Source organism: Ammodytes marinus (assembly GCF_949987685.1).
Source record: "Ammodytes marinus genome assembly, chromosome: 22".
NCBI lineage: Eukaryota > Metazoa > Chordata > Actinopteri > Uranoscopiformes > Ammodytidae > Ammodytes > Ammodytes marinus.
In genome coordinates this window covers 9,341,013-9,365,112 of record NC_137226.1, presented here as the reverse complement: position 1 = coordinate 9,365,112, position 24,100 = coordinate 9,341,013, and the positions used below count along the sequence as shown (strand labels likewise).

General features: G+C 41.9%; 1 protein-coding gene across 1 annotated transcript in view; it reads left to right on the top strand.

Moving 5' to 3' along the window:
- Window positions 1-24,100, top strand: part of exoc4 (exocyst complex component 4) — a 109,639-nt gene that overhangs the window by 28,706 nt on the left and 56,833 nt on the right. The window contains exons 9-11 of the mRNA XM_080050777.1: window positions 754-899; window positions 1,426-1,514; window positions 13,555-13,651. Of these exons, the coding sequence (XP_079906903.1) occupies window positions 754-899; window positions 1,426-1,514; window positions 13,555-13,651 (332 nt within the window). The remainder of the gene's footprint in view (window positions 1-753; window positions 900-1,425; window positions 1,515-13,554; window positions 13,652-24,100) is intronic.

Sequence of the window (24,100 nt, the reverse complement as noted above, 5' to 3'; positions counted from 1 at the left end):
AGTGTGAGAAAAACAAAATGTAAACGGTGTAAAAGCGATTTACAACAATATGCAAGTGAGCGGGACAGAGATGTTGTAAAAAATACTCTATATTCAATTCAATGGGGCTGAAAAATATAACATCATGTTTAGTGGACTTATTGCTAGTTGTGACAATCTGGAAACTGATCGATGTTTCTCTCCGTCAGTTCTTCTTTGTGTAAAATGGACTGATTTAGTGTCTTACATACAGACGATGTGTTTGCACTCACAAACGTGGTGGTAGTGTTGAGTCCATTAGAGCTGCTGATGTTTTCAACGTGTGTCACTAGATATGAATTTGTAATACAATTATTGTAATTAAACAGATATTTATTTTTGTCACTGCAAATGTTTTCTCTTGTTCCCCTTCAAATGGTGGGCGGAATACAACAGCCGTAGATAATTAGTGTCTTACACAAGCGCTCTTAGGATGCACTTAGTGAGGAGACAGACTGAACCCATGTCACCTGTGCACTGAAAACAATCTCCAATTAAAAAGAGCACTGGTGTACTTCTTATATCTTGATTGTTTAGCTGTTGACATGGCCTGACTCTGTGTGTGTGTGTGTGTGTGTGTGTGTGTGTGTGTGTGTGTGTGTGTGTGTGTGTGTGTGTGTGTGTGTGTGTGTGTGTGTGTGTGTGTGTGTGTGTGTGTGTGTGTGTGTGTGTGTGTGTGTGTGTGTGTGTGTGTGTGTGTGTGTGTGTGTGTGTGTGTGTGTGTGTGTTGTTCAGGTTCTTCTAATGGAGTACCTGGATGTGAAGAACAGCCGCAGTGCCACAGAGCCTTCTGCTCAACTCTCCTACGCCAGCACCGGCAGTGAGTTCGCTGCCTTTTTCGCCAAGAAAAAACCACAGCGTGCTAAGCAGTCGCTCTTCAAGTAAGGATCCCACACCCTTTTGCTCTCTGCTTTCTTTGAGCTAGTCCAAACATAAGATAGATAGATAGATAGATAGATAGATAGATAGATCATTTTTATTACAGACTCTAAGTCCAGATACAAAAGAACATAAAACAATACAAACAGCGACGACAACAACAACAACAACAACAACATACAGAGAAGTCACTTAATGAATTATTATATAAGAGAAGTCTCAAATTCAAATATATTAAGGTAACTCAGGAAGTTTTGCTATATCTAAAACTAACCTCAAGTCTTTGCTGAAGTCTGAACAAACATGCCAACACCAATGATTTCTGTTGCTCATGTACTATTTATAGTCGTGTTTTATTGACATGCATTGATTTATATTATGTAGGTTTTTATTGCGATTGTGAAATAGTGATGTAATGTATTTACTTCTGCATTGTTATATCTGCCTGGCCAGGGACTGCATATGCAAATTAGCTTCTAAAAAAACAAGGTTGTTTAACTACTCGGAACAATGTTGTCTGTGTCGTAGATTTGAGTCATCTTCGCATGCCATCAGCATGAGTGCCTACTTGAGAGAACAGCGGCGAGAACTCTACAGCAAGAGTGGAGAATTGCAAGGTGAGTGTCGGAGATGGAGGGATGAATTTGAGGGGAGAAGGAGAGCGGGAAAAGAGAGAGCTGGGGGTGTGGCAAGATTCTCGAAAAACGGCTGGATCGGAGAAGTGCAGTGAAGATGGGGGGGGGGAGGAGTGGGAGATGACAGCGCATAAGGTGTGAAAAGTATTGATAATGACGGTTAAAAAAGTATGACGGCAAAAAGGGAAGGAAAAATGTGCCGGGGGTTGGCAGTGTGTGGGAGAGAAAAGAACAGCATGAAAACAATGAATGTCGTGGTTGGGTAGAACGATATAAAGAAGGGAGGAAAGGAGGTTAGAGGTGTTCAAGTTGAGTAAGAAAAAATAAAACATGGGCACCTACAAGCTTATCTAATACAGACAGACATAATGAGATACTGTAAGTGCAAATTGATACATGAGTGGAGAGATTATAGAGAGATTGCTTACAGGTCGAGTGGGGAAACGATAGAGAAGTTTGAGGGTGAGGATGATGCGGTCTTGGTTAGGCTATGATGCAGGCCAGCCACAGAGTGATGGAGGGATGTTGGGTAGAAGGGAGAAAAGGGTTGCTGCAGAGATAAGGGAAGTAACACTCAGGAGGAGAATAGACGGACAACTGGAGTGTTGAGTGGGAAAACTGAGATAGAGGAGGAGATTGACGAGAGGCAGAGAGCAGGGTGACTTGGCAGAAAACCGCCTACAGGGAGAGGCCTTGAAAACCTCTCACATACACACACACAAACACCATCACACACACACACACACACACACACACACACACACACACACACACACACACACACACACACACACACACACACACACACATACGAATAGTACGGTGAGTGTACTGCACAGCCAGGCCCTGGGGAGTCAAAGCTGTTGTTCTTATTTCTTCAGTTTTTCTCTCTCTCTCTCTGGCTCTCTGTGTTCTCTGCCTGTGACCTTGAGGTTTCAATCAGCAGTGCCTGACAGCGCTGTTTGTCTGCTACCGTTCCTTTCTTTTTTTTACCCTCACTAAGCTCCTCGTTGACATTGTGTGGATAAATTGGAAACGGTAAGAGATGCAGCGAGACAATGGGCCTTAAGTGCTTTTTACCCAAAACAAATGTGAAAAGGAAAAATATTCTTTGACAATATCCATATAACTAATTAAGACTAAGTGTTAAATATTCAAAAAAATGCAGGATTAATTAGGCTTCTCTAGGTATATTGCTTAAACTGGCTAGAAGGAACTTTCCGTATGTGTTCATTCTTGCTGCCCCTTTGGACAAAAGCGGTAGTGTTTTTGCGACGCCAGCTGTTGATCCTGGGTTAGCGGACCTGGACAAATACACACTCAGAAAAAGGATATGAAAATAACAGTCTTTGTACTGTTGGTCTCGTTTGCTTTTACATGTAATTTATGCTTAATAGAGGGAAAATGAGACTGTTTCAGAAATATTGAAAAGTTCCTTGTAGCTATTTCAAAAATAGCAAATTTGACGTACTCTGGAAGACATTTCAATGTAGACTGTTGTCCTTTGTGTTTTCTTTAGACAAAAAAAGCCATTCATGCTGTAGTTAGTCTTTACAATCTATTCTTAATGTACTGCCTCAGCCTCAGCCTGCCACAAAAAAAAGTAATAGAAAAATGAAACGCATTGATTAACTGTGGATAAAGGGAAAACCCCACATCGTCTTTTAAATAACAGCTCACTTTTTTTTCTTTTTTCTTCCATCCGTCGGCACCTCCAGAAAGAAAACGGGGGGGGGGGGGGAATATTTCTTTTTTTTGACTGGCTGAATGCCTCCGAGCGTTTACAAGAAGATGAGATTTCTCTGGGCTTTCATTTCACCTGTCACAATGCACAGCCCAGGCCCACAAGCCCATGCCCGGGCTTGAATGGCTGCAAAAAAAAAAGAGATTGAAGGAGTAAGAAATCATTTAGAAAGTGAAATAAGTCCACACTGTGATGGAGGTGGAGAGAGGGATGGAGGGAAGGAAGGGGAGGTAGAGGTAGAGGAAGGTTAAAAGTCATTGTTTTCATCAGGGTCCAGCGAAGAAGCCATTAAGAGATTTCTGAAGGAAGAAATTAGAAAAAGTACGTATTGAGACGGCGTGGAAAAAGGGGACCATTTTCTCTCCCTGCAAATTAAACTTGCTGGTATAGGCACGCAGAGGGAAAGAGTCAGAAATGAAAGATTGAGTTGATGAGTACTTCTCCGGGAAGGCTGTAGGATTACCCAACACTTAAAGCTTAGTCATGTGTGTCTCTTAGTCTCTCTCTACTTGGAGTTTCCTCAACTCTTTTTTTCCCCCCCAAAGATCTGCTTCAAGTCAATATAGTTATTAACTCCAGTGCTCCGGCAACACAGCCTTGGAAATAAGACTTTGATTGTTCATTTTAAATCCAGCTATGCACCGTTGACACAGGGGAAAAAAATAGACTTGCACTAAATAGAGTACAAAGTCAGGACTAAAAATATGTTTCTGTAGTTTTCTGCTTTGATGTATTTGATGCATCTTGTTCACTTTTATACGCACCGATATTAAACTTACTTCAACGTATGGCAGGTTGAGGTATGTTGCGTATCTTTAAGTTAGTAAGACGCATACAGTATCAGCAGTGTTTGTATAGAAAGTGTAATGATGTCTGGAGTCACATGTCTCTTAATGGATTTAAAATGAATCTGTAATATCTGTAATTCATGTCTCCCGAGTGTTGTCAGGACCTGCCATATATCATTACACACATGCACGGCGCTTCGGAGGCATGCACATATATTCACATGTCTCGCATACCCTTGCAAACACACAGGGAGACTTAATTGCTTGCCGTCTCCGCTGGAACACGTCTCATATGCTTCAATTAATCCAATGCCTCATCTAAAGACTTTATTACGGCTCCATATGTAGCCACATCTGTGATATGTGCTTTTCAAATGTATGTAGCGAGAACGCCAGCGAGAGAGCACATATATACTAGTGATCCTTAGCTGTCTGTCTGAATGCGCTTATAGTGTCTGTGGCTCTGTTTGTGTCCTCGCTAAACCTCTACTCGAGGAATCACAGAAGCTCGTCCAGATTCAATCACATTCCCTATGAATAAATTATGAAAATAACAATTTTTCAGCTATAGATGTGTTACCACTCCCTCATGCTCCTCTGGCTGTCTCCCAACCACTCCACTTTTACAACCCTCGCCCCCTGCTTTTTGTTTTTATCGCCTCTCTTATCACGCGCTTGTTAGTGTGTGTGTGTGTGTGTGTGTGTGTGTGTGCGCGTGCAAAGGGGGGACTCAGAGTGCCCCAGTGGTCATCTGGGAGGTGAAGTGTGAATATATCTCAATAACTACCGCGTTCTTGCACCATGCCGAGTCAGTAATGCATTTACAGCCCTTTTAAAAAAAACATTTTTATTTGTCTTTGTGTCACGGCTGTTCATTGTGTTTTGTGCGATATTGCCTTGCCCCGGGGCATGTTTGAAGTGCCCCCCCCCCCCCCACCACCACCACCCACCCCTTTCTATGTGAGAGACGAACATAAAGCCTGCCTATCAGCACACGCTTGCCTCGGATACGCATGTAAACAAACATATACTCACTCCAGACTTTCCCCCTCCCTCCCTACCCCTCGGGCACGTACATATACATACTTTCCCTTTTCCATCTCTCGCCCACCTCTGATCGGCCTCCACTCTTAAGATGTATTCATAATCAACTCGCTTCCAAATGTATTTCACACATCCTTCTTTTCCTTTTGATATTCAAATCGACTTGATTACAGGGTGTCGTCCGGCAAACAAAAAGAACCCTCAGTCCGGCTGAGCCCCCCCCTCCGGCCCCCACACACGCAATCTAGTTACAACCAGCTCTCTTTCATGCCAACCTCTTTACACCTAATGCTCGGTCTGAGGTGGAGAAAAAAGAAGAAGAAAAAAACGCCACGCAGTATTAAGAGCTTCGTGTTTATGTATAATAGCTTCATGTTCCCATGAGAGAGGGAGGAGGAAGAGGCAGAGAGAGAGTGACTGCTGGAGAACCAGAAGTGGTGTTCCTTGTCAAGCTGCTTTGTACACACCGACAGGGATGGGAAGGGAGAAGAGGTGCAAATGGAAAAATGTCTAGCGAGAGACACACGGGTGGAGGCGATGGTTGAGTGGGATATCAGGGGAGGGGCTAGCAGATGTTCATCGCCACCCGTTCACAGCAGCGCGTATGGTGTGTGTGTGTGTGTGAGTGTTTGTAACGTGAAGTAGCGAATAGCAGCATGTTCCTGCTAAGTGAAGTGTGATGTCGCACACTTTGGCCAAACGGGGATTGTGATTTGCTAGCCGCGGAATGTTTTTTTAAAATGAAAAAAGTTTGGATAATACAGTACGGTGGTGGGGTCATTAGAGGAGGCCTTGAAGAGACACCCTTATCGACTGCCTCCCTCCTCCCCCCCAAACAAAAACATTAATAAAACAAAACAAAAAAATGTGTGTGTATCTACAGTAGGCCTACCCTTTTTATATACAGTAGCTAGCTCCCCGAGAAAGCTAGCACATGTTTTCCGATCACTGACTTTTCCCCCAATCATTCAGTCTATTCATTTGTTGTCTGAATTCAAGGATAACGGTTGGTCCCTCATGTTGTGGAGTGATCGATACTTGACTTGAGCTGACCTTGCATCAATGACCTATAGTATTCATGAACCCAACCTTACATGGAAGTGAAATGGAAGTTGGTGGAAAAAGACAGTGAATGCTACAGGATAATGGATTATTGGAAAACACACACTTTGCTGCGATTGATCCCACTCATCATTTTCTCTTGATGCCTCTCGTTTTTATTTTTTTTCTTGCTTGTGCACTGAAGCTTTGTCAGGATTTGTTGTTTAATGCTTATCATTCTTATCTTTATGTTAACTGTTGCTTTGCTTATTGGGTGTTTTTATATACATTTTTTACAGTTTCGTAGATTTGTGTGTGCATTTACTTCTCAGCTTTAAAATTAGTCGTGAGCAAAATAAATTATTTCGGAGTAAGCACTTTTTTTTGGACATTTCAATCAAATTATTTCAATCTAATATTTATAATTTGATCAAAACTGATCGATACACTGTTAGTCTTCGGGCCAATTATAAACTCAAATTAAATCAAATGTGCTGTCATCTCCATGCAGAGTTAAGGCAATTCAGGAAAATTGTATTGATACACAGTATAGGCACCCATTTCTGCAAATGTTAGACTATAATGTATTGAAATGACTTATCCTACAGCGAGGACCAAGAAAAAGATGGGTTAACCTGTTAATAGTGTTTTCTATACAGAATATCATCAGGTTTAAAATAACTGTTCCCTAAAAGTGTCCTTTAAATTGTCATTTTTCCTAATAAAACATTAGCCATGAAGTTATGATGTAGAAAAGGTGCACGTCACATCACAGCGACTGATGAACGCTTACATACCAGCCAGACATGGGCGGACGGGCGTGTGTGTGTACACTGCATAATGTGTGCATGCCAAGTTATGTCATATATATGACACACACACACACACACACACACACACACACACACACACACACACACACACACACACACACACACACACACACACACACACACACAGTGTTGGATTTCCATCAGCTGTGGGACGCGTGATTGAATTAAAGGAGTTCTGGTACTGAAATTGGAGGGCTGCACCATACTTTTTTCTCTGTTGTACCCCACCAAATCCCTGGATAGGAAACTAATGGATAGGCACTTATTTAAAAACTGATATTAGAGTTGCCAACATTTTTCTCACTGATGTTATGTCATATGGTTGTGGACCTACTAAAACTAAGCATTTTACAGAATCTTTATGATATTGAAGCCATTTTTAAAATTCATTAATACTTCTCTAAGGTTATTTAGCCGTTATGGCTCTCCTCTCTAGGCAAAATGTGATTCATAGATGCTTGTCCAAACACAAGCCAGCAACACCTGCCGAAATATCTTGGTGTGAGCCCAGGAGTAAAACTGGGTGTCAACCAAAATTAGTCCCGCATTAAACAAAAGCAGTTTCACATTAGACAATGCAAGCAGGCCTCATTCAGTTATTACATCTGTGCAAATATAGCCTTGAAACTAAAATAGTAGAAAATGAGAGAGCTCAGTCGCATTGCCAGACTTATAGCCAATGTCTGCAAACTATAGGGGAGGATATTGATCACAATGTAAACTGCTTTATCTCACCAACACTTACTGAAATAGAACATAGAAACATGCTGAATAGATTTTCACATGGCATGGAGATTAAGAATAACGCCCTGGCGAGGTGACGCTCAGATAAGTCGGTTATTAAAATGCAGTGAGAATATGGAGAAAATGGAAGAGTAGAAATGAAAGAGGGGCTGCAGAGGACAACAGAAGGAGAACAAGGTTGTAATAGTTTACACAGTGCAGACATTTAATCAAAGGGAGAGAGAGAGAGAGCTTGGTGTATTTCCCCAACCCGAGGCTAATTTTAATTAGCATTGGACTTGTCATCATTGGCGGCTTTGACTGTCACCTCGGTGTTTACTTTTAATCACAGCCTTGCTGATTGGAGAAAGTGCAGGGATGAAGAAATGGAAAAGGGGAGGGGAGGGCACTCAGGGAAAGAAGGGCATGTGGGACTCGAGGCTGTGGAGACCTTGGCACCTGCACTGTTAGCAGCTATGCACTTGTCGCTAGACAGATGAATATACACATACATCGCTTCCCAAGTGTGCAACAGGTTCTTTCAAAATCATTCTTCCTGCTTATACTCAATCACTTGTATTTCATAATTTTTATGGTTGACAGATTTAAAAGATAATGGTCGTTAAAAAGACTTTTTAAACCATTAACGATTGGAGTGAGCAAGGCGATGCTTGTTCTCCATTTCATATATTCTATTATTCTGCCTGGATCTCATTTGATGAAATTTGTACCATCAATATATTAATGCTGCTTTCCTAAAATTCAGCCGAATGTGAAATGTACCCATTCATAGAGTATTGTTCTGGGTAAATATGAAATCTGAGCCTGATAAAATGTAGGTTTTTTCTTTTTTTAGTGTGCTGTGTAAATGTTGTTTTACACCATAGGCATTCATAGGCATGGCTCTAGGGATGGCAGTGTCCACTGTCTTGTTACTGGGAAAATGAAAACCATGAATACATTAGCAACTTTTTAGAAAATCCGTACAAAGCTTGTTTACCTACATTGCCGACATATTGAAACTCCACTCTCACTCCTGAAGTTTTAAAGAGGAAACACATTCAAAGGATTTTATCGCCTCAGAAAATGTTCCTTTTTTTCTTTTAGGATGGCCCTTCTCGTGCCCCACAGGAGACATTCTGCAGATTCACTGGTGCTACTGCAGTGCATCGGTGTCATAGCACCAGACAGATGTGTATTCATTAAACCCAAGACCCCGGAGACACATATTGTATGCCACCGTGACGCTTTTTAATAATTAATTCAACTCAATTTACACCTGAATTTATTTATGCCATCATTTATTTATACCGTTTATTCTCAGCTGAGGGTGGCGAATTTGGTCTCTTGGTTGGCGGAGCAGCAAATACCCATCCCCATCAAATTCATTTTAATAATAGAAGGCTCTCATTAAGATCCAATCAGACATGAAGACAGTGTAGAGTGGAATGGGTTGGCTAGAATTGACCAGAGAGTCATACATTATTGACGAGGAAATCGTCCTTATAAGATCAGCAGGTTTTCAACACCGTGAATATTTAGCCGAGTACCAGTCGGATCCTCACCAAAGCCCACACACACACACACTCACCCACCTTTTTAAATGCATCTGATTTGCATGAGAAGAATATTACCTGAATTGATCACTCCCATACTCATTTTAATGGCATAACAGCTACAGACAAATGGGGGCCATTGCGGTCGAAAATTGGATTATTTTATATGCTATATGGGCTTTTCTTTTTGCACAATTTAACATGGAATGTGCAGTGCTGGCTAACGGCACAGATGAGGGGCCTCAATCAAAGCTCTGCAACAATTACTGCACACACTGCAGAGAGGCTTGTTTCAGTATGTTTTTTTTATGTCAAATTCAACTCGTCGTTCTTGACCATCAAAGCTAATTGTTTTTGTCTTTGTGTGTGTGTATGTGGGGGTGTGGGGGTGGGTGGGTTAGGCACATGATTGTAAGTCAATTACACCAATCACCCAGTCGCCCTCCTGCCAGTCCCAATCAGAGTGTAGCCAGAGAGATCACAGGTGTCTTTGATCCTCTTGAGTTGACACAAACACAAACCCAGCTTGGCACACTGGCTGTAAATGACAAACAGTGATCACAAAGTTTGCAAGCATTGTAATCATATTATACACAATTTTTTTTTAGCGGCTCCAATCTATACTTAGAAAACCTTGAAACAATTTTTTACATAAGGATGATTGATATGATCACATTTACCATTGTCCTTACCACAGCATTATCTCAATACCATCAATAGGCCTATGTAATGATCTGTACTTACGTTTTCAAAATGGCATTGTAGAAACAGTTCATCCCATATTCATTTAAATGTAACTTGACCAAAATGTTGAGACATGAGAACATATTAACCTGCTATCTCAATATGAGAATGTTTTAGAATCCTAAGATTTGTCTCACTTTAAAAAAAAAATATGTTAGAAAGATCTTTCGGAAGAAATCATAAAGAAATGAAATCAAGAGAAGTCCATTGAAGAATGTGACTTTCAAGATGCTTTTTGCGTGTTTGCACATTCAACGCACATATTATTTTGAGGGACTATCTTGGACTCACTTGTGCGACTGCGTTTCCCCCGTAGAAGAGGCACACAAATTTCCATTGTGGGCACAAAGCGGATTCAAACCACTTGTAAATTGGGGATTATGACTGTGCATTTGGCCCGTCTGTGTGGATTTCCTCATCTCGCTCTCTCTGACACACTGGCAGATGCACACAGAAACACTCTCTCCGCTCCCGGGAGACGTTGGAGTGTGTTAAAGAAGGCAATCCGCCCGCATGTTCGCTCTTTTCCCCTGCCTAAATCTGGGCTGGGCCGGAATTCATCACAGGATCAAACCCCTTTTCCCATCAAACTCAGGAAAGTGTAGCTAATGCAATTTCACTAAGTCACTGCCTGACTTGATTACATGTGGGCTGGGGAGCCAATGCTAAGGCACCACAGGGGGGGCGGATGGGTGTCAATGTGCGTGTGTGTGCATGCGTGTGTGTATGTGTGTGTGTGTGTGCCTTCGCCTACGGTATCTATGCTGTTTTAGGTGTCAGAACGCTACTCACAAGTGTGTGTATGTGCTTGTTGTTTGTTTAAAGTCATTCTACCATATGTGTAAACAGATCTTTGCCTTTCCTTTTAATCCAAGCCTGATTTTTTTTTTTTGGATATAAGTTGTGCGTCATGTCTGCTTAGGTGTGAGTGTTGCAGACGGAGCGGTGGTCCTCGAAAGGGGATTTCAGGCAGATTTGGCCACATTAGAATGTGTCATTTCTTCCTTTCCCGGCTTTCAGTCTCCGTCCCACTGAGCACCACACCTCCGCACACCCACTCCCACTAATCCTGGATCAGACCACACACCAAGGGACACATGCACAGAAACCAATATCCACTAACTCACACTCACTTGCAAACACACATGGTTTGATAAACAAAAAACGTCACTTTTTACACATTGACTGAAGAGAGAGGGCTGGCAGCAGTTCGGTGGCATCCCGACTTGGAAACCGGAGCCACCCTGTCACGTCTAGACAACTCTAGAAGAATCTCATGCATATTAATTGCCGTCCTATTTAATATTCATCAACACTCTGCCCCTGTTGGCAGCTGGTCCCAGACCCCATGGATCAATGGGGTCTCTTCCTCGCTCCTTTGTCTGACACGGATGCAGATGTTTAGAGCATGAAATTAAATTGGTCACTGTCATTGGGAATACATACATGGCAGTCAATTTGGTGTGTGTGTCGTTGCCGTTCAGATGTGGTTCTCAGAGCAGACCGGTGATGCTAACTTCCCCCACAGTCTGACATGTTTGATGTTATTCATGGTAACTTGCAAGTTGATGACGAGAAAACAAAAGTTTAGCCATCTCTTTATGCCATCGATTATCAGTGAGTCAGAGAGACAGAAAGAGAGTGAGAGACAGAGAGTGAAAGATGGGAAATATGAGCAAGAGAGTGCGTTGGCGGCAGCTTTGTTTAGAATCCTGTAATTGAGTCTTAATTGAATTGGCACCGAAGGCAAGATGAATGGATGTAGAGATTGAATAAGAAAGAGTTTGAGTGAATTGGATCTCAACTCCGTGTTCTCTTAGCAACGTGAAGGCAGGCTTACTGTGCAAGCAAATTTCATGGCATCGGAATCTGAAACCCCTGATTTGAAAGTTTTTCGGTGGAATTAAACCTCCCCTTTCCATTTGAATGAAAATACAGAGAGTGTTGCGTCCTATATTTTCCCAATGTAACTTGTTCCATTAGAAATGTATTAAAGAGCCCGGGCACAGGGAACAATGGGTTGATATATGCATTTGAATGCAAGGCTAGGCAGTCTGTGCAGGTAATGTGGAACAGGCTTTCGCAGTGTGGCGACGTGTCTTTGTGTTATATCACACAAGCTTTTTCAAGGCTGTATTGGACATGGAAATGAAACGGAAGAATAAAGAAAAAGCAGGGCATGGCTTTGTGCCACACTTTTACCATTTTAGAACACACACACACACACACACACACACACACACACACACACACACACACACACACACACGCACGCACCAATGAAAGAAAGTACAGCCAAAGTGTTGATACTATTGGATAGTCCTCAACACTTTTTACTGAAGGTTGCCCCTTCACAGAGCTGAGCTCCATTTTTTACTTTATCAGACTCCTTATGTTTTACATCTACAAGGTTAATCATGTACTGTCTGTTTCTCCAGGCTCCTAGATTGCTACTGAGTGCCATGGGATTTAATCACAAAGCCAAATCAAGAAAATGTAATGAATAACATTTTCTCCACTGCGTTAAGAAAAGAACGCCCCCGCCTCGCTGCTCTCCTCACTACTCGCTACACTGTATAAACATATCGGCGGACATGTGTGCATGCATTCATGCATAGTATCCTTTCAAAATATTTATACATGCACACACACACACACACACACACACACACACACACACACACACACACACACACACACACACACACACACACACACACACACACAGACAAACACATACACACACACACACAAAGACAATCATTTTGCTTTGCAGTTTGCTGCATTGACAACAAACCGCAATTTCTCCTCCATCAATTATATTGATTACTTCAGGATGAGCGGAGGTAATGAGCTTAGGTGTTCTTTCTCTCCCCTATGATCTTGCCTCTTTCCTGTCTGCCACCCTCCCACCCCAGCCGCACACACACACACACACACACACACACACACACACACACACACACACACACACACACACACACACACACACACACACACACACACACACACACACACACACACACACACACTCCTCGAGCATGTTGAATGGCAATGATTTTCTGATTAACCCGGTTAGCTCTGGGGTTCACCCACCCAGTGACGCAGGGGCATGGAGGAGTGTGAGCGTGTGGGATGCATTTAGATTTGTGATGGTGAGCTGCACTGATGACGTGTTTGTTAGGACTGAAGGTGCACTCTCCAACTGGTTAAATGTATAAATATTTAAAAAATATATTTTAGAATAATTTTGAGATTACAGACAAAAAATGATGTATTTAATGGAGGGAGAGTCACTGTTACATGCCCCTTCCAGGGAGTTCAGAGGTTAGAGTTACCTACTGAGCAGCACTCAGTATGTTGGCCCATTGAAAACATATCTTCAGAACCACCTGAAATTTCTGACATTTCATCCTTCATGTCTTTTTTTCTATATCCATTTCACATCATTTGCATTGTAAGGTCCTTACAATGACAGCACTACTGTATGAATACATGTATTTTTTGCCTTGTTTGGTTGAGTCAAGTCCCTGTCCCCTTATGTTCTAGGTGGTGCTGATGACAACCTGATCGAAGGCGGAGAAATGAAGTTTGTGTGTAAGCCGGGAGCGAGGAACATCACTGTGATCTTCCAGCCTCTTCTCAGGTACAACACATTACAAAGGTTTTACTCTTCTAGATTGTGTGGACAAAACAACCTGACGCATCTATTATTGGCAGGTTAATCACCAAAACATGTCTGATGTTCCTCCATAGATGACTAACAGTTGGATCATGTTGAAATATAAAGTTAATGAATCGACAGAACCTGCTGTTTTTACTGGAACAGTCTGTTGCAGAATTCCATTAATTGTACGAGATACGTGTACACAAAAAGGCCCACTAGTGTCATACTGCTCTGTCAGAGAGGAAAAGGCCAAGCCACTCAAGTCCAATGAAGGCTGGGACATGACTCAATACCAGTAAAATGTAAGCTAATTATATTACATGGCCTCTAAGTGAGCATCTATCGATTTCAACCTTTTTCATCTTTAGAGGGATGTCTTAAATCAAACATGATGTAATAGACCGCGCCTTCAGTCCAAAATGTTTTGTTGATATTATCCCAAGAATTGGGATTGACTACCACCCTGGCTTTTATTCCCCATTACATTTGAGTATTGTGAAGGGCTGTCTTTGTGGTAATGTTCTGTATATGTCTGGTACTTTTTCTATACAGCGCTTGCTGTGTTCCCAGGCGAGTAGTGAAAATCTAATAGTGAGGCAATTTAATTGAATTGGCCTCCATGCAGTGATACATTACCTTCTAGGATCCATTAAACAGAGATGCTTCCTACTTTCACACCATGGTGCTTGGCGTACATTTTTCTACAGTTTCAACATCATGTTGCATATTTATTATTCATAGAGGCAGGATTACACTGTGGCTCTTCCTTAAATGTGTAAATGCTGCATATAAACAGATGTTTTGAATTTAAGAGTGTCTTGAATACTCTATCTTCACACAGACCATCTGCAGAGTTGATGCATTATGAGCTAGCTAACTTGTTTTTCTCTACAAAGTTTTTTGTGTTGATATTTAATCAGGGAATACCAGACGAACTTGACTAAAGCCAATAGAAACAGTTCAAAACCGATGTGTTAGATGCTGTTCAATTATACTGGTAATTATACTGTCTATGTTTGTACGCGTGTGTGTGTGTGTGTGTTGAAGTTGGCATCCATACAGTATGTCTTCATGGCTTAATGTCTTTTTTTGTAGCTGTCTGCATGTTTATATCCCTTGACTGATGCATTGTTTTTTTATCAAACACACACACACACACACACACACACACACACACACAGACCCCTTGTTCGCTGTGGATCTGGCCAAGCTTTTTCTCTGTACAAATGACCAAAAAAAATGAAACGGTGACCAGCTTTGTGCCAACCTTTCCCATGTTGTCTGTAATGGTTCATATCAATCACACCAAACTGCCTTGCACGCAGGGATCCCTCCCTTCCTCCCTCCCTCACTCCCTCCCTCCCTCCCTTCGACCCTCCTTCCCTCCCTCCCTCCCTCCGACCTGCCCTTCCCAGACTTCCAGTGCCAGTGGAGCGCTGTTTTTCTTGCAGATGCTTTTCTAATGGCACAGCTCTGGCACTCTGTTGATGGATCACTACGCCTCCTGCGGCCAGCCATGCAACTCATGGCAGCTTTAATGACAAAAGCAGTTGGGGGGTTGCAGCACTGGAAGTCAGTGGCGTGTGTGGCAATGTGTGGGCGTACAGAGACAACAGGGGCTTAATGTATGATTGTGAAATATTTTCTTCTTCTCCCCCTAAATCAATTGTAGTTTTTTTATTGTTCTTTTGTGTCTGTTTTTTTTTTTCAAAATAATGGCAACTTCATAACAAAATGCCACCCACTGAGGTGTTGAATGATGATGTTCTACACTGCATTATAGTTACTTAGTTGTGTACTACTTTTGCGAAAGAATGTGCTGTGATTATGTTGAGCCTTAGATCGACAAGGAACAATGTAGATATATATCATCCAGAGTGTATGATATAGCAGGATAGCAAGATAAGTGGGTTAGCCAACTGGCTTTGGCGTTGACTCAGGTTTTTCTAGTATCACAAAGCTGGCTCACTTTCAATTGGAATAGATTGGCATGGTTACCTTTGCTGCAGGCCTAAACTGCTCCACATAGAGTGAACTTAAGAGTAGCTGATCAAAATGACCCACCAGATCACTTAAAGAGCTCATTTACAGTTACTAAGAGCAACATTCCGTTTCTGTTGATTCTAGCGGCACCTTTGGACATAGGTGGCAGGATGCACCGCAATGAGAAAATGTATTTATATGTGACTATCTAAGATCAATAATGGTAGAATGTAATATATAAGAGGCCCTTTGTTGTTGAGCAATGGTTCAGCCTTTTGCTTGTGCATGAGTATTTCAGGTGTCCTTGGTTGTGTTTCCCTATACAGTTTACATGTGCTTGGAAAGGATACATCCTATTTTATCCACAGTGCCTTCCTAGGAGCTTCTATTGTGAATGTAGATGAAGGCTCCCAGCATCACCATTCCCATGAGCCACCAAGTTCATATGTAACCCAATTGAGAGCTCCATATGTGTTTTCTGCAATATAGGTCAAGTGCCTGTTGGGGCTTGGGTTCAACCAAGGTTACAGCATGTTACCTATTCTGTTTAGGACGGAATAGGTAACATCCTCTAATGAGATTTAGGTGTCTCCACGTCTGAGAGTGGACTCTTTTTATATATTTATTTATTTATTTCTAATGTTTGACTTTCTGTCTGTATTTATTTTGCCCCAGGTTTAGTCTGTCTTAGTGTTTGTCATTTATTCAGTTTGTCACCATTGGCAAATATGTTTGTCGATGTCACATTTTAATATGGCTGAAGACAGCTGAAGTTGTACATGTGTGTGTTGTTTGTGTGTGTGTGTGTGTGTGTGCATTTTTATTGATGCGTTTGTTTAAATCTTCACAACAGAGGATAATATGAGCTCAAGATTGACAAGATATCTCCCCCAGGGGGTATCCTTCGTGTCTGTCTAAGGCTCAGCCGTACGGTCTTGTAGTAAGCAGATGAATGAGATTGGTTCTGCCCTCACAAGTATAGCCATCCGAGCCTATGTGTCAGAGCGTAGAATGTATGTCTTTAAGGACGCACGCTCAATGGGGCTGACTTGGACATAGGGGAGTGTTTGTGCATGTAGCAGCCAATTTAGTTTGACTGGTGGGGTCTCCTCCTGACATTTGTGTGGTATTTACACCCCTTGCTCCGGACGAGGTTGGCATTTTGAAAAGCTTTGGCAGGCCCCTAATCTCTCCCTGTTCACCATCGTCCACAGGATGACCAGGCAAAGCATTGGCTGTAGATGTCTGCTGGCTTTGTGTGTGTGTGTGTGTGTGTGTGTGTGTGTGTGTTTTTATTTCATATGGAGCTTAAACCTTAAGTTGCTGCTTTGCTATCGGAGTTAAATATTTAACATCTACGAAAATAAAACCGTAGATCTTGAATGACTCAAATGAATTTGTGTAATAGTCACATACTCATGCTTGGCTGATTTCCTTTCCAAACCAACTTTATTTTGCTTCTCATCTTGCAACTTTCTGATTATTCCAAATAGATTTTTCAAAATGATGTTGAAGTCTGTTCGCCCGTCTACGGTTGAGTGGAAAAATATGAGGGAGAGAAAAGAGTCTGAAAAGTTGGAGATTGACAGAGAGCGCTTTGGGCCATGAAAGGAATGAAGAGCAGATAGAAAAGTAGATGACAGGAATAGGACAGAAGGGCTGTGCCTCCCAGCGCTGTAAATGAAGCACACCATGATTTTTCACTAATTTCACACTCTCATTAACTCTCCTCCTGGGCAGCACACACACAGTTTAAGTGTACTAGAAAGAGAAATAGTTAGGGGTGAAAAGGAATATCTTTTAAATAGATGTTTAGTAGAGTATACCTAGTGTATATCCTACATTACATTGGGTCTCCATTAAGATGAAAACATCCAGAATTAAAAGATTGGAATGGTTTTTTGTGGTAAGATTTTTTATTTTCTGGGACATGATGCACTATTGCATACTGTGCATTCTTGTTTTATGCAACTATCGTCCATATCAAGCATTAGACGAATATCTGATCTGCAGCATAGTCCAGTGCACAGTTTGTCACTTTGAATAATCAATGCAACCCTAACAATCAAAAGCCAAATGAATTGTGAAAACTATAAGATGACATGATTGGTCAAGCCAGAGGAGATGGCAATTTACTATGATAGCCCAGTCATCTGCATGAATCAATGTGGTTTATTGTTAACTAATGTAAACAAGTTTGATCATCGCTCTCTCTGTCTAAGTAGTGCTGTGGTAGAATTCGCTGTCTATACACTCCCTACTGCAACATGGAAAGTGACACCTATAACTGAGGTATATTATGATCCATATAAGTCCTGCGATTACACAGTATTGTATGATGTTGATCCACTAGGCAGTGTATCCTCAGTAGTAGGAGGCAACAGACTTAGGCGCAGGATTACAATTATTTTCAAATACATCCCAGCAACAAGATTGGTTTGATGAAAAAGCCATTGTTAAGATCGTCTTGTGGCAATACTGGTGTTTGTTACCCTGTGTATTAACCTATTTCAAACAAATTCCTACTGCGGAAGAAATTAAAATTGCAAAACAATGAAATAATTTGTGGTTGATCCCTAAACTTCATTTAGTCAGTCAGCCGCTTTATAATTACTGTGAAGATTACAGCTTTCCCTCCAACAATAACATCTGAAAGAGGTGTCTGCGCCTGGGCTATTAAAATGCTGCACGCACGTCTTTTCTTAAGTCTTACTCACACATTCATGCACGTACGGCTTTGCTCTGCCAGCCCTTTCTCTCTTTTCTAATCTTTTCTCACTCGTTCAGGAGGATTTTCCTCAGTAAACAGCTCCCTCTCTCTCTATTCCTCTATTTCTCTCTCTCTCTCTCTCTCTCTCTCTCTCGCTTTCTAACTCACACCCAGTAAAAACTGGGAGCAAAGTTGGGAATCAGATGGAAAGAGGATTTTACACTGGAAAGGTCAGAGAGAGAGAGAGAGAGAGATAAGAACATAAAAGAAGAGAGCAGATGGGAGGCCATGAAAGAGAAACACAAAGGAAGAAATGATAAAAGAAACAAACAGACAGGTGGGATGAGAACAGCGCAAGATAAGTCCAAAGAAGAAGAAGAAGGAAAAATGCAGAGAAATTGAAAGACTCTTAGATGGCACGTATGCTGGGTGGCAGGTCTGCTCACTTTGAATATGAAATTGAAGTTGTTTACGTGCACATACACAAAAATGTAAAAGAGGTTGGCAAGGAACTAGAATACTGAACAGTATAGGTGTAACCAGTACATATTAGAAAATAGAGCCTGAGAAAGAAATGTATGTGGTTTGTGTAGTGAATGTGTGAGTGTGTGTGTGTTTATTACATATGTTGACCCCAAAAAATCCCACACAGTTTGGTCACAACAGCTGCGTCATAGAAAGGCGATGATGCCCTAAAATGTTCTTTTCATGGATCTACAAACTTTGTGAGTTCTTTAAATAGATAACATGGAAGAAATGGTAGAGATTTACTGGAAAGGTTGTCTTCAGTGGCAGTCAACTTGAGACAAACTAATGTAAAAAGGTTTCCTTTTATACCTTTGCAGAGTCTTGAATGTGGTAGGTCTAGCATTACATAATCATTCTATTAGTTACTGTCTGATATACTATATATTTTTTTTTATATATTTTTTTTGGCATTTTCAAGCTTTATTAGATAGTACAGAGTTGAAATGGGGAGACAGAGAGAGAGGGGGATGACCTGCAGTAAAGGTCCGCGGGTCTATTGGCTATTTCATTGGCTTGTAATTCCTACTAAATAGTAAATAGTGCAGTATCTTACGTTGAAGTAAATCTACTGTATATTTCACATGGAAGGAGAGTAGCAGAAGGCACATGGAACATAAGAGTGTTAAGGATGACTGCAGAACACTATGCCAGTTTGCTATGAATCTGTCAGGTGCTCCTACCTGTCACTAGCGGCAGTAGCGCTGTATCTTTATTCTTTTATCTCTCTGATGCCCTCCCCGCAGGACAACACACACACACACACACACACACACACACACACACACACACACACACACACGCAATGCTGTAAATAATACTGCCGGTGTTATCACTTGCCAAAAGTGCAACTTCAGCCACTTTCTAGTGATGTGTGGGGTTTTCAATCTCCTCATGTCTTACAAGCACACGCATGCACAAAGACAGACAAACACACTGTGAAAATGACACACACACACACACACACACACACACACACACACACACGCCTGATATTGTGTAGGAGATTAGGGTCCATCATTGCGGGGGTCTTTTCCTTTTCTCTGGCTATAGAAGGTGGATAAACTCTTTGATTGTGTTTATCCATCCCATAATGGAATCAGACCCCGGTTCCCAGGGCAACGTGTCCAACGGGCTCATGTGAAGCAGACAGTCCGTCAGTCGGGGGCTTAACGGGGTCTAGTTTGTCTGAACGCTCAGCAGCAGACTCCTTCTGAAGTCGGCTTTGGAAGTCCCTGTGGTTTCAATTGTGTGTGAGGGGAAAAAATAGCGGATACTGGGAACATTTATAATGTACGTTAGTTACACACACGCACACACACACACACACACACACACACACACACACACACACACACACACACACACACACACACACACACACACACACACACACACACACACACACACACACACACACACACACACACACGCACGCACGCGCACACACACACTACACACACGGTTAGATCGTTTGAAGCTCGTCCAAGTGACCAGGTCATAATCACACGGATGTGCACACAGTCATGCTGTCTCCTCATCTACCTTGTCCCCACGCTGGGCTCGATTGTCTGTGATTGGCTGCTTTTGAAAGAGATTAGATCGTATTCTCTGGAGATTTGTAGATCTGCATGTGTGTCTTTCTGGTGTATTGTGTCACCGATTCTAATGTGACAAAATGAAAGTCTCCATGGTTTGAGTTGTACGGTAATTAAATTGAGTCTAATATGGTCATTTAGACCTGTTGCTATGAAAGGAAAGGAGTGGGAAGGCAGAATGCCCTTTAATGCTTTTTTGAATAAATGCCAGAGGGAGCTGCTGCCGAGAAGACAATTACTTAACCAGAGTAAGGAGATGTGTTCACCATGTGTTGCTTTTTGTTTGCTACAACTCTTCTGTTTCTCAGTTTTTGTTCTGTAATTTCCTACTTTCTTCAGGGTTGTAATCAGCCAAACAAAGATGGAAAGACAGAGTTGTGCTACCTTCACAAAACCGAAATGCTATATACTCTTTTATTAACAAAGAATTGTTTACCATGTTTCTCTCCTCTCTTTCTTCTGAAAGTAAAGGTTAAGGGTAAAGACAGAGCGCGCCGGAGATGGGGTGATATATTCTCTTGTTCCTGTCCCACGCACTTGCTTCTGTTTTCTCCTTTGAAATTTCAGCCATCGGTTGTCCTGTCTTTTCCTCTTCCTTTTCCATCCCTCCATCCCTTGACAACATGAGGCTGCCACTCTGTGTTACTGTCACACCAGCGAGCGCCGGCCTCCACATCACAGCAGCCTTTGATAGGGCCAGGCCTTTTCCAGGTCGGCGAGCGGCAGCCTGATAATAACCTTGTTTGATTGCTGGAGCAGAGATGTAATTGATTGATCTGCTCACCCTGTCTGGGCCTTGGCTTCTGAAGTAGCCCCTGTGTACGGAATGGATGTGTGTGTGTGTGTGTGTGTGGGTGGGTGGGTGGGTGTATGTGTGTGCTTGCTGAATGTCGAAAGGGGGACCTCTAGATAAGCATACACACACACCTCGAATCATGCGTGCTACACTTGGGCATATACCCAAATGTTATGGTAAAATACGCAGTGGGCAGATGAGGGATAGAGTTGAGAGAGTTTGATTTCTTTTTAAACTCTTCCCAGCACATCTGCCCCATGTGTACCTCTCTAAATAAAACCCCATCGACCAATCAACAACACATTAAACCTCATTAAAATGATCCAACTCCCTCTGAAAGGATTGTTTTTGATCTCCCTAATTGGTGGTTACATAAGTTATTCCATCTTCTGCATTTAGTTAATTAATCTCAAAGATAGATGGCCCTCAACTCAATGCAGCATGTATAATCCAATAGGGGCTAAACAGACTCCAGGTATTTCAAAGTTGTTGTCTAAATAATTGGGCTCGTAGAACGGCTGACTAAGGCTAATACTGTTTAAGGATGGTGCTTTGTTAAATTCATTGGTGTGTTCCACATAATGGCCAAATTTGACTCATGACTCATGAGATAGATATTTCATACCCCCCCCCCCCCCCCCTCCAGTATCACTGATGGTTTGATCCCCAACCAGTCATGCTGGTGTCCTGGTGTGCCCATTGAGTGGAAAAGCCAAACTGGCAGACTGTGATTGAGTCTGCATATCGAGTCCTCTCTTCCACTCTACTCTCCTCTCAACTATCCCAATGGGGCATGGGACTTGAAAACCATGTAGCTGTATAGATCAATAACTCCACATTAAGAGTTATATAAAAGCAGCAGAAAAACACATGGTATTTGCACATTGCCCCCTTCTGTTTCTCCTTGTTCTTTTCAGTGAAGTTAAGCGAAGCATGGAAAGACGAGGGACAGAAACTATTTTGCAATAAAGTCTAACAACGCTGAACTGCCAAGCCCCCATCTGCGAATGGTCTCTTCTCTAGAACTGTTTGGCTAAATGCATTACATCCACCCCAAATAGAGCTCTCTCACATCCACAACAATGACGACTGGAAAGGAATTTTAAACCAGAGGACAGAACAGACCCTATGAAGCGAATGAGCAACAGAGGGGAGGAGGGAAAAAAAGGCGAAAATCCATTATGTTTGATGTTAGTGTCTCACCCTGGCAGCAAAATGCTAGTGGAAAAAATCCTGTGAAATGACATTAGGGGCGTCTTGTAATGTGATTTCTGCTATGTGTGAATATGAGATTTCTAATGGATTTGAGCACATTAGAGCAGTCTTTATCTATAGTATTTATTCCCCCCTGGTTTCAAATGCAATTTGCTAAGTACGATGTTTCACTCAGCAACTGTAGCTCACTAGCTCTCCGGCTAGAATAGGATGTGGGGGAGGATTATATTATTTTTCTTTGGGGGGGCGCTACATAAAGATATCGTGATAAATATTCATTTGTGAAAAATTGACATTATAAGAGAGAGGTTTTTTTCTGTGATGTGTGCAGAGGAGAAGAGTTTGAACAGGAATAAGGTTCTGTGTACTTGTGTGTGTGTGTGTGTGTGTGTGTGTGTGTGTGTCTTTCTTTTGGGGCGTTAATTTCTCCCCAAACTTGTGACGGATACACTTCATAAAATAATGAACGAATATACAAAGCTGTGACCGGGGTGCCATTTTCATAAAAGTCCCCCCAGTAGCTATAACATTATCAAAAAAGACAAAGACTTGTGTTCTCAGTTTCCCTGACACCCTAATATCTGTCTCTGACTGATTGGGGTCACAGCATCTCTGATTAGCGTGAACATTTCCGTGTTCCTGCCAGCATTTCCATAAATTGTCCCAAATAAGCCGAAACTGTGCACTCCGAGCTCTCAGCAGGCTTAATGAGCCAGATTAAGACGGAAGTCATTTAACCCCCTGCCTGCGACAATACGCACACACACACGCACACACACACACACACACACACACACACACACACACACACACACACAGTCAAGGTAAGCATATGTACTCATCATAACCAAACAAGCATGTGCACAAAAACACACACACACACACACACACACACACACACACACACACACACACACACACACACACACACACACACACACACACACACACACACACACACACACACAATATAACCACCTTACCTCCACCCTGTATTTCAGTAGATAGGAGATGGAGCGCGGCCATTATGCAAATGTCAGGTGTCAAGTGTAAATGAGATTGGAGGGATGGGAAACAGAAAGTATTGAATATCACACGGGCTCCCTTGGCAACAGCACCGAGGTAATGAGAGCATTCCAGGATGTTGGCTGACAAAAGCCTTTGTTACACTGGAAGAGAGCAGAGTGAAGAAAGACTGTATAAAAAAATGGTTAAGAGTAAGTCCGTTTGGTCTCGTTGATCCAAGAAAGATGACTGGATAACATGAACACCTGCCTTGTAGTCACACAGTGGTCTTTCAAATGTATCATACATTGCTATAGATACAAACAGGGAGGGGTTGCCAGAGAGATCAGCATGGGTTAGGATTATAAGTGGCATTTTTATTTTTTTCATTGATTATTCCTTAGATCACTTTCTCGTGGTTTGTTCTAGAAAATGTAATGAAAATGGTGAAAAATAACCTCTTTAAACTTAACGTGTACAGTATCTCACAAAAGTGAGTACACCCCTAACATTTCTTCAAATATTTCATTATATCTTTCCATGCGACAACACTGAATAAATGACACTTTGATACAATGTCAAGTAGTCAGTGTACA